The sequence below is a fragment of the Xenopus laevis genome, chromosome 6S (genome assembly GCF_017654675.1).
Source record: "Xenopus laevis strain J_2021 chromosome 6S, Xenopus_laevis_v10.1, whole genome shotgun sequence".
In the NCBI taxonomy this organism is placed as follows: Eukaryota; Metazoa; Chordata; class Amphibia; order Anura; family Pipidae; genus Xenopus; species Xenopus laevis.
Window position 1 is genome coordinate 11783124 of NC_054382.1, and position 18778 is coordinate 11801901.

At 38.4% G+C, this 18778-nt stretch overlaps 1 protein-coding gene across 2 annotated transcripts in view; it reads right to left on the bottom strand.

The window, feature by feature from the left end:
• The window catches only part of ptprn2.S (protein tyrosine phosphatase receptor type N2 S homeolog), a 577776-nt gene that overhangs the window by 23645 nt on the left and 535353 nt on the right, over positions 1-18778 (bottom strand). For both annotated transcript variants that reach the window (XM_018269027.2, XM_041567358.1), the window contains 2 exons: positions 14524-14643; positions 10873-11039 (listed from right to left, as the gene is read on the bottom strand). In XM_018269027.2, coding sequence (XP_018124516.1) covers positions 10873-11039; positions 14524-14643 — 287 coding nt within the window. The remainder of the gene's footprint in view (positions 1-10872; positions 11040-14523; positions 14644-18778) is intronic.

Consider the following 18778-nt stretch of genomic DNA (forward strand, 5'->3'; position numbering starts at 1 on the left):
TTGTGCATCCAACGTTTCGGCCCATGTTTGGGCCTTTATCTATATATATATATATACATATATATATATATACTGTATATATATACACATGTATATACTTTTAAAAAAAAATAAAGCTTAAAATAGCAAGCAACACTTGTTTTAGAGCATCAGCTGCAATTTACAATGAATAGTCGCAGATAATTGTAGACTTCCTCCCATTAATACCATTTATTGGATAATGACTATTTTGCAAAAATTGGTAGCACTCAGTGTCAATCATTTTATGCTCAGGGAGGTTTACTGGGATCATAAGTTTTGGTGAACAAGCTGTGGGATGGGATCACAGTGTAAACGAGAGGAAGGGACACATCCCGTTGGCACATCCAGGTCAACTGATGACCAGCTGAGGTCATCCACAGTCTTGACAGAAGAACTGCAATCTACTGCTATTACATAGAGCTCAAGGGGCCACCAAACACTGTTGAGGTTAGCCAATACAACAGAACATTAGCATGTTTAGATTGTCATTAAATCAAAATGATTATTTTTTACCCAGGCAACTCAGATTTTGATCACTATAAACAACCAGATAGGCTGGTGTGTGGTGTGATTTAAAATGGGCCAAGGGGAAGAAAATGAAATCAGAATTGAAAGACAAGTCATTTGGGAAGATAAAAAATAGCTAGTGCATAAATCTCCAATTCATCTTCTATAATAGGTGACAGGAAGAGGGAACATAATGGAATAATTTAAGAATTTGAGTCAGAGGTATCCAGGATTAAGAAGAACTGGGAATGAACCAGCAAAGGCAACCATGCATGGTGCTCAGATATGAAGCCCAGCCTAATCTAGTTACATTTGAATGGTTTGCCCTTTCAAAAAGCAGACTTGGAAATTCTACTTGCTGCCTGGTTGCTATGGATTCCTGGAAAAATGGTAGTCCTGGTGAAATTAAAGCAACCGATGTCTGGACATGGAACTCTATGATTGGCTGAACTTGACATGTTTTTATAACCCAGACGCCAATTTTTAGTTAAGACAAAGTTTATTAAAGATAAAACCTGCTGTGCAATAAAGAACAACAACCACACCAACTTATCGGCAACATGGTTTTCTAATTAGACTCCTGGTCAGATGTGGCTTTCAAAAGTCAACGAGTAGGAGCCAATGTACAGTCACACGGTGTAACAGACAATTATACAACTGCATGGAGAAACTTGGTCAGATTTACATCAAAAATAACAAGTAGAAATCATTTCCGTTGTACAATATCTTTATATTGCTTTGAATTTCTTTTCATTTGTGCCTAATCTAAACATTTACTATGACAAATGCTTTCACTGGTAACAGGGACACAGTATAATGCCGGAAGGCTACATACAGTTTTAGGAATGTAAAGCACAAAACTTTAAGACATTCTGAAACAAACACAAAATAACAGTTAATTCTCTGATATACATTTTGTATTTGTACCAAGGCTGATTAACGATGTATTATATAAAATGAAAGTTAAAGGGATCCTGTCATTGGAAAACATTTTATTTTCAAAACGCATCAGTTATTAGTGCTACTCCAGCAGCATTCTGCACTGAAATCCATTTCTCAAAAGAGCAAACAAAATGTCTAGCCCCATGTCAGATTTCAAAATTGAATATAAAAAAATCTGTCAATTTCCCAGCTGTCCCTGGTCATGTGACTTGTGCCTGCACTTTAGGAGAGAAATGCTTTCTGGCAGGCTGCTGTTTCTCCTTCTCAATGTAACTGAATGTGTCTCAGTGGGACATGGGTTTTTACTATTGAGTGTGTTGTTCTTAGATCTACCAGGCAGCTGTTATCTTGTGTTAGGGAGCTGCTATCTGGTTACCTTCCCATTGTTCTTTTGTTTGGCTGCTGGGGGGGGTGATATCACTCCAACTTGCAGTACAGCAGTAAAGAGTAATTTAAGTTTATCAGAGCACAAGTCACATGACTTGGGGCAGCTGGGAAATTGACAAAATGTCTAGCCCCATGTCAGATTTCAAAATTGAATATAAAAAAATCTGTTTGCTCTTTTGAGAAATTGATTTCAGTGCAGAATTCTGCTGGAGCAGCACTATTAACTGATTCGTTTGAAAAAAATTGTTTTTCCCATGACAGTATCCCTTTAAAGAGAAAGAGAGATTACATTCGCGGCTGATAAATATAAAAAAAAGTATGAATATTGGCTGCTACGCCAGATACAGTAGACTTCAGCCCGTCGCTGGGTTGCGCCCACTGTGCAGAGAAATAATTTTAATGAGCATATTTTTTTTTGCCTAGCACATTCAACTGGCAAATGATCATTCATTACAGGCATTTCACCTTTACGGCTCCTACAGGGAAGCAAAATCAACTTCAAATTAAAAGGGATTAGTATTCTGTAAACAAGATATTCCCTGTCGCCCCCTAGATTTGACCATATTTCCAAGGGTCTCTCTATGGGAAGGGATGAGCAGGACATCAGGCAAAAACTTCCAAATAACCTCTGGTTCATTTTAAAAGCCTAGAACTAGGTTGAAAGCCAATGAAGCTCCACAGGCTTAAGTCTATGGGGGGTGTTATGTAGTCAACGGGGCTCATTTATCAACAATGGTCAAATTTGCCCATGGGCAGTTACCTATAGCATTCAATCAGTGATTAGCTTTTTAAAACCAACTGTAAGAAGAACAATGAATGCAGCAATTTGATTGGTTGCCATGGATTACTGGCCATAGGCTAATGTGCTCAGTGTTAAAAAAATGACCTTCTGTGTCTGTTAACCAATTACAACCAGCTTGCACTGGTCTACTGTAGTCTGGGGCAAACTTGCATATGTTATTATATAATGACAATATCTATTTGCCATAAAATTCATAACTAAGCAGAATTATGCCATTGCCTTTGTTTGAAAGCATTTTCCTGAGGCTACGAGTAATTATCCCTTATAGGAGAGGACTAAGCAGAGATGCTTCAATAATACAATGAGAAAGTTATCCTAATTGTTTTCAGACTTACACAATTCTGTGGACGGGCATGCACGTTCATATGGCGCTTGGCAGTCCAATTATAAATGAATTGTACTCAGCACTTAATAGTAATTTTGAGAATGAACTCAGACTAGAGCGATCATTTATGGGAGCTCTATACTCTAGGGCAGGGGTCCCCAAGCTTTTTTACCCGTGAGCCACATTCAAATGTAAAAAGAGTTGGGGAGCAACACAAGCATGAAAAAGCCTATTAGGGTGCCAAATAAGGGCTGTGATTGATTGTGATTTGGTAGCCCCTGTGTGCAGTGTTGGACTGGGAAAGACCGGGAAAAAAAACGGTGGGCCCGACCCTCATGGGCCCCCGCCAAGCCAGACCCCCTCTCCCCACATGGGATTCCACAAAGTAGGGGGTGGGCAGGGAGGCCGGAGGTGGGCCCTGGACATCGGTCCTTGGACAGCGGTCCCGGTGGGTCCGGGCCCCCCAGTCCGACCCTGCCTATGTGGACTGGCAACCTACAAGAGGCTTTACTTGGCACTATACTTAGCTTTTATGCAATTAAATCTTGCATCCAAGCCTGGAATTCAAAAATAAGCACCTGCTTTGAGGACACTGAGAGTAACATCCAAGGCCAACCCCTTTGGTTGTTGCTCCCAGTGGGCTCAAAGCAGGAGCTTATATTTGAATTTCATGCTTGAAGGAAAGGTGTACTGTTAAATAGAAGCTCCTGTAGGCTGCCAGTCCACATAGGGATACCATATAGCCAATCACAGCTATTGTTTGGCACCACCAGGGATTTTTTTTATGCTTGTGTTGCTCCACAACTCATTTTACATTTGAATGTGGCTCATGGTTAAAAAAGGTTGGAGACCCCTGTATTAAAGAAACCTAAAATCCTACCGAAAAGAAAGCATCCAGAACTCCCTCCTTATTCCTGGTTATTATTGTCTTTGCTTGGTGGCAGGAATACCTGGCAAGGATTTGGTCCTACAGATAGATGCTTGTTTATTGTTACCAGCCTTTACCTGCCCAATTGATGTGGCTGCAGAAGGGCCTGTACCTTAAATGTATAAAGTACTGTAGCATGAATAGGCCCATTTTCACTTGCATCCTATAGTTTCATCCTATAGTTACTGATACAAATACAGTCCCATCAGGGCTGGGAACCCTAGTTCTAGTTATGCCATCCTTTAATTCGGGAGACATTTTTGAGTACCTTATTGAGGATAGTTATGTTGAAACCCTGCCATAGAGTTTAAGAGATGCACATAAGGAAACAATATCAAATTAATTATGAGCAATAGAACCAAGGTACTGGTACTTACGCAATAGTAGTACAGAAGGTTTAGCACATATCTTTTTAACACATTTATAATTTACTTTTGGGTCGCCACTGACAGTTATGCAATCGACAGTAAAAATGGTGAAGAGGCAGATTTATCAAAGGTCGAATTTCGAAGTTATGTGAATTTTTTTTAACTAATAAATTCGAATTTACTCACAACTCGAATGGGAGTAAAAAAAAACTTGAATCTCAGGAAGGCAATGAACATATTCAAATGTTTCAACAGACCTCTGCCACTGACTTGTAACTGAACTCAGCAGGTTTTAGGTGGCAAATATTCAAATTAGAACTGTTCCAGGGTCGAGGGGTGATACATTTCAAATTCGAGTTGGTGAATTAAAATTTTTTGAACTTGTGAGTTTTGAGTATAAATTTTTTTGAAAATTCAAATTTACTATTCGAACCTCAATACATTTCCCCATACCTGATTATTTTATGCTCCAGTGAAATGAAAAGGAAAGAGCAATTACATTTACAAAGTACCAAGGCAAGGGCAAAAAAAAAGCAGTATTATACAAAATCAGCAGTGGGACAAAATCAGCAGTGGGGCTATGTACAAAATAAAGAAGTCCAGCAGCATTTCATTGCATACATTTTTTTTTCATTAATTAACCCTTTAGGAACCAGATGGGTGGTTAATGATTTGCACCAATTTAGCAGCCAAGGGGTTAAACCTTGAGATAATACAATTATCTGTGCATTTATTCTGTTGAGCAAGGTACAAATTATGAGTAGGAGCAAACATTTAAAAGCAGCACATGTTTTAGTTATGTGTAGGCAAGCCAGAGACAGTATAATTAGTGATACAAACCCAAACCCCTTGGTTCAGTGAGAGAATAAAGAAACTTCTTAAGCAAAAACCATCAGCAAGCAAAGGTCAGAGGTCGTTAGAGGCACAGAAAAGGGGGCCAATCCCATATATTGTCCCCCGTAGAGGTGTCACAGTTTCCAATAATCACTTTTGTGACTATGCAACTGGGCTCATATTACTAGCTGCAACGTCACAAAAATGACACTGGCAACTGCTAATTAGCTGGCAAAAATACGAATTTGAACGATTTACACGTGAGCAATGTTAGTAAGTGCCAATGCGTACAGCGAGAGACAAATCAAATCGCCCTGATCTTAGTGGGTAATGGCTGCACACACATGGGGGCAAGTATAGATTAATCTTCAAACTTCATAGTGACCTTTGTTCTGAGGTTTATTGATGACTCTTTTTTTATTACAATAGTACTGTATATACTACAGTGTGATTTCTGTACAAATATGATTTGCTATAGCTGTGACCTAAAGAGAAAAAAATCATAAAAAGATGAATCACGGCCGCTGGCATCCTCGGAGGTATGTTTTGTTGTAAACACTGGATGGAATATATGAATTTAGGTGGGGGATAGAGAAAAACTTTCAGAAGGTACTTCCAGAAGGAGGACATTTGCAGACATACAGAAGTATTTGTATACAGTGGATACGCAAAGAATATATTCTCCTGAAAAGAGTCAGGTTTGAGCATGTAAAGCTGCCTTTCATCTTTAGCATATATATATATATAACATCGTATGGAAATCACAAAAGTAAAATTGGCAAAGTCTGTCTTGTTCCTCTAGTATAACCCATAGACACCAATCCTTCTTCATTACTCTAATGGTTGCTATGAGTAACTGAATGGAGCAGACAATGCAATTTTTGCTACCAAGCCCTTATAAAAAACATAGCAGCACATTTAGAAACATTATGTTCTGTAGTCCCACTGACTTTGCTAATATTATATATACTATATGGCCTAAAGTATCTTTGGACATGTCTTCAGTTGGAGCATTCCCTGGTCTACAACTGTTTGAAGGAAGATTGATGGTTTTAGAGGTGATCAGAGGCAAACAAACCTAACACCAACATGTACAATGCCAAGCATTGGCTGGATATATATATAAAAGTCACCCCTTTTGGACTCTGGAACTGTGTATACAGTCTTACCATCTGTCAGTCTAACAGAATACTCTTGAATTCAGTAGATGCCAGGAGAACACAACCTACCTTAATGAATAGTGCTCACAATAAACTTTGGTTGAGCTCTTGGGTTGTTTTCCATGGTTTGGGCTACGGCCACTGGAAAGCAAACCTTTAGGCTGCATTGTACAATGACCCTCTTGAATACTCATTTCTACTTTGTGGCAATGGTTTAGGGAAGGCTCTTTTCTCTTTCACCACCAAAATGCCCCCATGCAGAAAGTGAGGTCTGTACAGTTTTGGTTTGTAGAAATGGAAGTAGAAGAATTCAACTGCACAGAGCCCTGACCTCAATCCAACTGAACGCCTGTGGGATGAATTGGAAAGCTGTGCCCAACTTCAGTGCCCAACCTCACTAATGCTCTTGTTGCTGAATGGAATAAAATTCCACCAACAATAGTCCAACAGCTAGAAGAAAGCCACCCCATAAGAGTAGAGGCTACAGCACCAAATGGAGCACCATCTTAATATTAATCCTCTTGGTTTGGGAATGTTAAACAAGCACATGTCTGGATACTTTTTGCCATATAGTATAGATAAAATGCATATTCTGCTGAGATTCTGCTTTTTATATGACATATGGATTACAATTTACACGTTATAGCAGAGACCTTCAAATCTATGGAACTGTGGAACAGCAATCAGGGAATGCTGGAAGGAGTAGTTCAGTGACCACAGGTTAAAAATCACTGCTTCACCATAAGTTCTCTCTTTACACAATACACTGGAAACATGATAGGATATTTATACTGCTTTCCCAGTTGCCCTGAAACATTGACCATTGTTTAACATTCAAAATACACATCTTATATTGTAGGATAATACAGTGAATTAATACAAATAAACAATACAGTCACTAAATTTACATTTACGAAGACCAATTCAAATGTCTACAAAACCATAATCCATGGCCCAGTCAAACTCAAGAAGAGTAATTTGTTGTGGTTGCTTAGACAATATAAAGGCATGAATACAAAAAGCACAAGTGACATAGGACAAGTGGTTTGCTTGTGGTAGACAAATGAGGGTTGGATTCTCTGAGCTTTCGTAGGCCTAGAATTGTTAATCCCTGCATGATATTTGCCTTGGGGATGGGTATTTATGGCCAGTGCCGCTACTTAGCTGCATGGATCACTAACACCCCAATGAAAATTAACATTTTGGACTGCAGATGAACACATTTAGACAAACTTCCACTTCTATCTATAAATGTGTCAATCACTTTGCACTTTTTCTGAAAACTTTTGTCTGAAAACTGTTCCTGTTACTGCTCAGTGCTGTGCTGAGCAGCACTGAGCACTAACGCCTCATTAAATATGAATATGTTTGACTGCAGTGAACCACATTCAAATTTACACATCTATCTGCTTTGATAAATGTGTCACTTGACTGACTGGAACATTTTCTGGGAAAAAAAAAACACCTTCTAGATCCCCTGGCTTGATCTTAAATAAATATATGTTGTGTATAAGGTATCAGTACAGCCTCTTATTGTAGAGATCAGAGGTGAGTTCTAGCCGTGAATAAGACCATAAACCAGAAATTAAACAATCATATAAAATTGGTGAAGTAAATACAGGTATAGGACCAGTTATCCAGAATGCTCAGGATCAAGGGTGTTCCGGAAAATGGATCTTTCCATAACTAGGGATGGGCGAATTTAACCCGTTTAGTTTTGCCAAAAATTCGCCGCTGTGAAATGTCGCCGACGCCCATTAAAGTCTAAAAAAATTTTGACGCGCGTCTTTTTATTTTGACGCACAACGCCATACAAGTCTATGGGCGTCATTTTTTCGGCGAAACAAGACAAAATAATCTGGTTTTGCTCCCACACCTGCAGCAAATGATAGAAGGGTTATTTGGTTATGGGCAGATGGAGGTGCAGAGACAAGCCTTGCTGTATTTCAACGTTTGTGTCCTAGTTCAATTCCAGCCAGGGCACTATCTCCAAGGAGTTCTTATGTCCTCCCCGTGTTTTTTGGGTTTCCTCTGGGAACTCTGATTTTCTTCAACACTCACATACAGTTGAGCATAGTATGTGATAGAGATTTAAAAATGTAAAAAAATATCTTATAAATAATGATTAATAAGAAGAAGGTTCTAGCATGAATCTAACTCTCTATCTTCTGAAGATGGTCTATCTTCAGAAATGTATGTTTAATGTTAAAAGTAGGGAGGGGTGTGTGTATGGATGCTGGGTTTTCATTTGCAGGGGTTGAACTTGATGGACTTTGTCTTTTTTCAACCCAATTTAACTATGTAACTATGTAACTATGTGTATAATAAGTATGATTTGCACATACAAAACATTTGTTGGGACCATTGGAATACAATTTCACTGCAACTATCAAGCCGACTCCAAAGAGGAAAGTGGAAAAAAATGTAATGTTATTGTAAGAATGCAGTCACAGTCAGCCAACCTTAGACACAGGCAGACAAATGGATTTGCCCAGGACCACACTGAGTGTCCGTGACAGAGGCAGGATTTGAACTGATAACCTTGAGCATTGGAAGAACAGTTCCTTAACCAATATGTCACATCTTTTCAAAACGCCTTTTTACAATTCCACAAAATTACAAACCCCCGAGAAATAAAAGGTCACCATTCTCTCTCTGTAACCCCTATTATTTCTGTGATATGATGAGCAGAATCAGAGTATAAAAGCCGCGCACAATGCAGTAGCTGCAGCTGATTACATGTCAAGTGCTGTTCTACACCATAATTATGTGCTTTTATGTACCCTTTCAAAAGTATGTGCCTTACATATGGAGGAGTTTTGTTCTTGTCGATGTAACTTCTGCAAATTACACAACAGGACTTTTTTTTTTTTAAACAAGAAAAGGTATTTTAAAGCTTTCGGAATCATGGCAAAAAACAATTAAATCGATTTTTCAGTGTACAGGATAACAAAAAAACAACAATAATTTTTAGATCTTTAAAAGAAAACTATAGGTATAATGTTAGTTGCTCCACTTTGGAAGATCATTTTCATACATTTAGAAATACACAAGTTAACAACTTTTTTAAAGGCATGGATAGTTTTAGGACTGCTGAACCCCTGGGCTGGTATAGTAAGTTCATCTCAATCTACTGATCAATGGCTCTATCTATCTATAGAATCTATATCTATATCATTCTATCTACATCATATGGCCAAAAGTATGTGGACACCTGTCTGTCTATCCTCTCAGTCCACAATCAAGAACCTATTAAAGGGGATATAAAGGCAAAAAAAATCCCATATTTACTTTCTTTAATGAAAAAGAAATCTATCTCCAATATCCTTTGATTAAAAAATGTGTACCATTTTTATAATAAACCTGACTGTATGCAGTAAAATTCCCCCTTCATTTTACTTGCTCTGACTGCTGTGGATAGGAAACTTCAGACAGTCCCTAACTGCTCTGCAGGGAAACTGATAATACTTTCAAATGACAGGGAGGAGCCCCCCAACCTTACTACCCAGAACTCAAGCAGCTTTGTTTGTTTCCCTGTAGAGCAGCTGGCGACCGTGTAGAAATTTGTATCCCCAGAACCCAGTACAGTCTGCATATTCTGATTATTAATTAGTTTTGCTATATCGGCTTCTATGGCAGATATTATTTGACTTGTGCTGTTTTGATAATTTAAGCCTAACCTCCCAACTGAAGCCCAGACCACACTGAGCATGTGCACATCTTGGTTTTGCAAAGATGTTCAACAAACTTACAAGATGACAGCCCCCTGTGGCTTTTAAAACATTTGAAAACATTTGTTTAATTAGGCTTCTGGTGCAGTAAGTTAGTGTTTATGTTTAGTCTACAAAATACATAATTTCTAACATTATTCTATTTTAGACTTTAGTTCCCCTTTAATATGTAGTAGGTCCTCTTTTGCTGTAAACAGCCTTTAACCACTACTCTTTGGGGGGAGGTTTTCACTAGATATTAGACTATTATTTGTGGGATTTGCTTTTGTTCATAAGTAAAAGGTAGGGCATTGATGTTGGGGATCAGGCCTGGCTCCATCCCCCAGAGCGTTCAGCTGGGTTGAAGTCAGTTTAGTTGTGTAGGCCAATCAAGTTCTTCCACACTCATCTCACAAAACTCATTCTGTATGGATCTTACATTGTGGATATAGTTATTATCCTGCTGAAACAGGAAAGGGCCTTTCCCATACTGCTGTTTCAAAGCAGAAAGCATGGAGTTATCATTGTTTATAGTGGTACCTCTGTTGGCAATGATGGTTGTGTCTTAAATTACCTATTCCAATAATTAGAAAGAGTGTGTGGTTAAATTTTTCCATATTGTGTATCATCAACACTTAAAGGAAAGTTGGCAGAGGGCAAGCAAAATTAGCAAAATCGGAACCATGTCTACTATCAAAATAAGCCCATCCGTAGACATAGTAGGAAAGAATAAATACATCTACATCAGCCCAATTATAGTGATTTCTTCAGGATTCTTAAAAAAGGCATCAAGAACATTCTAGCTGGGTCTACAAGGTGTATAGCATCTATGGCCGCCATACAGCGTTGTGCACTTTAGTCTGTGCTATACAGGGAGTCATATCATACCTGCGGAAATCTAGAAGTGACCTTGTTGAAGCTGGCACTCCCTGGTCATTCCAGTTGAGGAAATTAAACTGCGTGACTGTACGCGTCTCGTTGGTCTGCAAATTTTTCAAGTAAAAACTCCTCACAAGAAAATCCTCACACCAGATATGTTCCGAGACCAGATTTACCTAGAGAGGGCACAACGATAGAAGACACAACTTAAGTACATTTGAAAACATCTGTTTCAAATTACTTTACAAGAATCGGGCATCTCTGGAGCATTCTGCACCTGGCACCGTGGTAGCAGCTGAATGTTAATAAAAAAGAAAGGTTTAGGCATAAAGCCATGACAAACGACAGGCGCTAATGCAAATGTGGGAGTTCTGGCTAGTTATTATTTCTAATGTTGATTTTGCAGCCTATACGGACTGTACTCACAGAGCTGATTAAAGGAAAACTATACCCCTAAAATGAACACTTAAGCAACAAATAGTTCATAACATATTAAGTGGCATATTAAAGAATCTTACAAAACTGGAATATATATTTAAGTAAATCTTGCCCTTTTACATCTCTTGCCTTGAGCCACCATTTCGTGATGGTCTGTGTGCTGCCTCAGAGATCACCTGACCAGAAATACTGCAGCTCTAACTGTAACAGGAAGAAGTGTTGAAGCAAAAGACACAACTTTGTCTGTTAATTGGCTCATGTGACCTAACATGTATGGTTTGTTGGTATGTTTGTGAGTACAGTGAATCCTACGATCCCAGGGGGCGGCCCTTATTTTTTAAAATGGCAATTTTCTATTTATGATTACCCAATGGCACATACTACTAGAAAAGTACAGTATATTATTATGAAAATGGTTTATTTACATGAAGCAGGGTTTTACATATGAGCTGTTTTATGCAATATCTTTTTATAGAGACCTACATTGTTTGGGGGTATAGTTTTCCTTTAAAGGAGAAACATTCTCAAAGTTCAAACCTAGTTGTTAGACCTTTTCAGTTCAAATTCCAACTGAATGTCAAACCTTAGGCCAGGGCCCCATTTGAAGGACCAACATTTGGTCAGAGTCTTCCTTAGCTTATGAAATTAGTGCAGATATAGGAAAATATAATATAACAGTCATTCAATAATAATTTCAATGACAGCAAATTTATATTGACTCCAAATCACACCCTAAATGACCTTCAAGCTGGTAATACCAGTTTTGGTAATATGTATCTAGGAGAGAAATCTCGATTCTCCCACATTTTTACCTCCCAGCCACTGCCATGAGCCCTACAGAGGGGTCAGCCCCACATTTTGGGAATGACTGTATATATCCTAAATCATATATATCCTAAATCATGCCATATGAGTCTATTCTATGTGCAATATTATATACATATATTGTTGGATGGTGCACTCTCCATCAATACAAAATGGTAAAGACTGCAAATCCTAAGTCTCCAAATGTAAAAAATGTATTATTATCTATAAGGCAACCCAAGTAAGATCACAGGGTCCTGCAGTAGAAAGCAATGACATATGATCTCACTGTTGTGTTATTTTCCAGGAATATTGTGTATTGTTGCTGATGTTGTAATTTCACACTTAGCGGGGGACCCCTATACTGCTCTGAGAGCCAGAATACTGAATAGCTTGTCCTAGTGTCAGAAATAATTGGAACTACAATTGTTCATATTCTTTGCGGATGATGTAATAACTTTTCTGCAGCTCAGTAACCCAGAGCAACCAACTGACAGTTGGCTTTTACTGGCTTAAACCAGTTACGGCATTGAAAACATCTGATTGGTTGCTATGAGTTACTGGACACTTTGACAACGTTATTCCATAGGCCCCACAGAATTAGAACAACAGAAATACTACCTATTGTGAAGTTTTCTGGCACTCAGAGCTTTAATGAGGTACCCTACTAAGCATGAATTGGTAACATCAATGAAAAAATTGCAAAAATAAAATCAGCCCTTGGGATAAATGTTACATATTCTAAAGAAACTGCCAAAAAAATCATAGATAATTTATTCTTTGCTCATGATTTATAAAAGCATCGAAACAGCTATTTTTTGAATTCTTCACGTTTAATAACACTTTTGTGTTCATGTTAATCACGTCATCTACAATATTTCATATCTAGTGATGGGCAAATTAGGGCCGTTAGCGAAACGTTGCCGGCGTCCTTTTTTTTTTTACGCCGGCGCATTTTCGCCGGCGAATGTGCACTAGCATCCAAAAAAACTGACGCTGGCATCAAAAATGGACGCCAGTGTGAAAAACGCGACACCGGCGCCGTTTCTCAATTTTTTTGACGTTTCGCAAATTTCGCTGGAAATTTGTGAATTTTTCAGCGGTTTTGCAAATTTATTTGCAGTTGGAGAATCACAGGAATTTGGCGCGAATCCACACCTGCCAAATAAATTCGCCCATCACTATTCATATGTTGTATAGCGTATACAACAAACGAAATGCAAACAAAACCCCCCAAAACAGTAATGGGAAAATGGAAGATCTTTCATATTTAAAACACGTTAAGTAGTAACAAGATCTTTGCCTCAGGCTAATTAAAATTATTAGATAAGACATTTTTGTTGAACGATGAATAGTTATATGGATCATTCTGTGAGATCTTTGTTGGTTACTACTCAGATTAGAAGTCTTGGAGTTAACAAGAGAAAAAAGGCAACATATTCTGTATTTTTTAAGGGATGACAGGTACCGGGTGATTAGGCACTTGTCGAGTAGGAATAATTTTACTGGGATGTTCTGCGTGCTCTCTAGAAAGCAGTAGACTTCTACGAGTAGTTACCCAGTGCATAGTGATTGCAGCTGCAAGTGCATTTTGCATTCTGATTGGCTGGCTAGAATTGCTATACAGAGGTGCAACCAACTGTACTAAGAATATGTTGTACAGGTATGGTATCCATTATCCAGAAACCCATTATCCAGAAATGATGGAATGGCCATCTCACATAGACTCTATTTTATCCAAATAATCAAAATTTTTAAAAAATATTTTCTTTTTCTCTGTAATAATAAAACCATACCTTGTACTTGATCCCAACTAAGGTATAATTAATTCTTATTGGAAGCAAAACCAGGCTATGGGGTTTATTTAATGTTTACATGATTTTCTAGTAAGAAGATCTAAATTACGGAAAGATCCATTATCCAAAAAACCCCAGGTCCTGAGCATTCTGGATAAAATGTCCCATACCTGTACATAACTAAACTGCAAGAACTGTCTAAACATGCATTAGTTAAGGAGGAGAACGCAAGTGGAATATCATGCCCTAGAGTTCCACACCTGAAGTGCAGGACTCCACTCAATACAACATAATTGTTACCATCATATTTTTTCCATGCTGGTGTGTTACATGAAGCTTGCTCTAGAAGGGGGTCATGATGTGCAATTTCTTACACGCATAAGGCTGATTGGCCTGATGGGTCGTACATGCTTATTCTATAACTATAGCTTATAAACCATACAGGAACATCAATATAACTGTCATTCTTGATAGAGTGGTTTATACTCTAGTGAAGGTCAAGACAATGACGTACAACTGTCATTGACACCTGCCTATTGTGATTGTGCTGGACTTTTGCCTGAATGAATGGGAAATGACTTGGACACACAGGGAGGGATCCGTTGTGATTAGTTGCAGTTACCTCATAGATGTGGTAGAGATTGGACCCTTCGTCTGGCCAGTAGTGATAGCACTGCTTCACTCCATTCTCCGTGAGGGATGTCAGCATGACAATTACCACGCAGCCATTCTCCCAGACCATCTGCAGACAAAAGAAGACACACCGTGGTCACATTGCAACCGCTTAATTACTGTGTGACACGTATAATTACTGCACTCAGAAACACAATCAAAATTCATTCCATTCGCAGCAAATTTAAATTTCATTTTCATTAGACACTTTCGATCTGCAGCTGCTTCCAAATCCCTAAGTACCCAAGCAGCGCCTAGCATTTATAAAGTATTACATTTAAATAATTTTTTCCCCCCCCTGCATGAAAAGTCAGAATGACAATGGGGCAAATTCCACACAATACGTCATGCCTATTGATGATGTTTTTGCAACAACCAAAACCATGAAGTTGACTAAAAATGTTTTCTGAGAAACAACAAAGACAATGAACCAGCGCATTTAGGTTTCTGAATACAAGAACTATACGGCATGCTTATGGAGCCAAACATTTCGGAATGTTTAGCGCCGTCTTGAGGAGAGGGTCCAAATTGGGGCCATTGAACAATGGCCCTACACATAATAGGGTGCTGTAAGGAGTAGGTGAAAGTAGATAGTAGAACAAGTTGGTGACAGTTGGACAAGATGGCAGCTGTAATACTTTATATCAAAGATATTCAGTTTGAGATCCTTAAATGTTGTTCTCAAGAAACCCCCATTTGTCTGTGAATTCTGACAGCAGAAGTCCAAAGGCCACAGTTTGAAAGTGCTGCATTGCTACTGACATACATTGTCTCTTGTAGCAACTTTCCATAAGCCTAAAGTCTTCTTTATTCCCTATCGGCTGTTCTGTGGAGACCCCATGGAGCAGGGCATGGACTGTTTGTATATGTCTCTAAGAACAGCTGTTTTTTCTTCAGTATACAGTAAACATCTCATCGTGAAGATTCTCATGATATACAGAATCTAGTAGAATCAAGTTTCATGCAACTGGAATGCCTGATTATTCCTGAAATCATTTTACCACTCACCCGGGCAGCTTCTTCAGTTCAAAAGGTGGTAAAAAATTTTCAGGAATACTCAGAAAGTCCAGTTGCTTCAGACTTAATTCTACAAGATACTATACACCTAAACAGGCCAACATGCACCTTCCCACCATTCCATATATCTGCTGTTCATCTCTAGATCTAAACGGCCCAGTATGCACATTTCCAGCAGGACATATTTCTGGTATCCTTGGGTAAGCTGAAGGGGTGAACAATTTTAAATAAGCCAGTAATATCAGCATATAAAATGTAATTGATATACTGAATAGTGATGGGCTTATTTATTTGCCAGGCGCGAATTCACGGTGAATTACTGCGCATTTTCACCGTCAAATGTGCACCGGGGTCCAAAAAATGGACGCTGGCGTCAAAAACGGGCAAATTTTTCACCGTTTCGCGAATTTCCTCCGAAATTCCCTAATTTTTTGACGAACCAAATGCCCTAAATTCGCCCATCACTAATACTGAGGTATATATTGATACAGATGTTTCTATGCCTATAGCATTCATACTCAATGGGGTCTTAACGAAAGTCAAAAAATAAAAGCTGTTTTTTCCCCACTCATTTTGCCTGCTAACTAAGCAAAATATAAACAACATATTATTTTACCATCCAAAATTTTCTTTTCCCAAGTGAAATTTTCTATTTTGTTCCATAAAATATTAATACACATTTACAATTTACGTTTTTCACCTAAATTTTTTCTCCTGCCCAGGCATGGCATAACTCCACTATAGTCACGTGCCTTTTTTAATTTTGCCACTCATTTCTTTCATATTTAATGGAAAAGTAATCTTTTTTGAACCTTGAATCTTTTTTTTTTGGATATGGATAGATGATAGATAGATAGATAGACAGACAGACAGACAGACAGACAGACAGATAGATAGATAGATAGACAGACAGATGGACAGAGAGAGAGAAAGAGAGAGAGAGAAAGAGAGAGAGAGATAATAGATAGATGATAGATAGACAGACAGACAGACAGACAGACAGACAGACAGACAGATAGATACATCCAGACAGATATATAGACGATAGAAGATAGATAGATAGATAGATAGATAGATGGACAGAGAGAGAGAGAGGGAGAGAGAGAGAGAGAGAGAGAGAGAGAGAGAGATCGATAGACGATAGATAGATAGATAGATAGATAGATAGATAGATAGATAGATAGATAGATGATAAATAGATAGATAGATAGATGATAAATAGATAGATAGATAGATAGATAGATATAGATGATATATAGATAGATGATAAATAGATAGTAAGAGATTATAGCTAGATGGATGGATAGACAGAGATAGATAGACATTATACATAGACAAACAGACCATTGAGGGGTCAAGAGTAAGAAGACAGACAGAAAGACAAATAGATATCAAACTGATAGAGAGATTATTATTAACATGTATTTATATAGTGCCAACATATTGCGTAGCGCTGTAAAGTAAATGTGATTATATAACTAAATCACATGAATTCTATACATAGAACATATGGAGTTACATACATCACAATCAATACCAGTACAAAAGGTGAGGAAGGCCCTATGCAGAAAGAGCTTACACTCTAAAGGTAAGGGAGTAATACACAAAGTGTGGGAGTGGGTAAGATCGAATTAAGTGTAAATTAAGTTATAAATATATAGATGGAAATGAACCCCTCAACCCTATTCAAAGCTGCAGAGCGGGAGACACACACTTTGCCAGATCTCATTGTTCCTAATGTGCCGAGATCTGCCAGCTAACTGCACGGCACAAACTACACGACGACTTGAAGCACATGCTGACTTGCTGTACCATATGCTGCATCAGTTGATAGAGCACAGACTGAGACTGGTTTGTATAAAATCAATCATCATCATGGACCACTGGCACCAAGCCTATTACCCATAGCACTTTACTGAAATGGAAACCAATGAATAAATAGGATTATCTCGCTTTGCATGGCTGCATCACAATTAGCTGCTGAATATAAATACTTTCAGTGCAAGCCTGTAAGATGATGGATAAACAGACTACCTCTGTCCTGACACTGATGCAATAGGCTCGTTATGATTTGCATTAAGTTATATTAACTAGCTTTTGCAATCACAAACCAGAATGTTATCTGCTCTAAAAATATCAAACACAAATCTCAGAAATAATGAAGGTAGTTAATATATTGGTCTCCTTATCTCCTATGTTTTATTGGATCAGGTTTAACAGAAGGGGGCTCTGTACTTGTAGTCCTGGGGTGTATTGTTGCCTTGATGGGGTAAAGAAGCAGGGAGGTCCCAAGGGTGGTAGTTAAGTTGGGAAGTCAACACAAGGTTGCATCACTTTTAGAGCGAGGAACGAATGAGCAGCATCCCACCTGCCCACCACTAAGGGGGTATTTATTAAACCGCGAATTTCACTCATTATATTAAAAATAAAAATTCGACCTAACTCACAGCCAACAACGATTTGGCTTAATTCACTAAAATATCTGAACAAAAATTGTACGTGCGGGAAAAGTCTTGACAAAATTGTGTGACACTTCTAATTGTGCGTTTTTTTCCGAATTGTCGTCTGAAGAACTTGAATTTTTAGTGTTTTTTAATGAACACCAGCGTCAAACAGCCCAAAACCCTCGAACATCGTGAAGACAAAAAACATCTTCCAATAGTAAAATGGACATCTGCCATTGACTTTAACATGACAGATTTTAGGTGGAGTATTTTTTGGATTTTCAGCAGCTTTAAAGCATAATGTGAGTTTTCTTTCTCCAAAAATTCAGATTTTTCCCCTAAAAAACTTGACCAGGAAAATTTGAGGGTTAGTATATAGACCCCTAAGAGTCTGTTTTAGTCAAGTAGTTGTTTTCAGGATGTCACAGCTACTAGGGCAGAGGATTGGTAGAAATGACAATAAGCTAAGTGTAGTTATTAGGGTCTGGATCCTGTTATACAAGGTTTCTGGTTGCCTGCTCCACCCATCAATCCACCACAAGAAGTGAGAGGTGTAAGTGTGAGGGTTAGGAGGACCAGACAGCTTGAAGATGAACCAATCATGAACAGTACATAGAGGAGTTCTTGCAGTGGTGATATTTGTACTAGATGATGGCTACTCTTTCATATTCTTCTCAAATGTTCTGTAGTGTAGTGGATTTGCCTCCTATGGAGCTATGAAACACTGGGGGAATTTGCTCACAC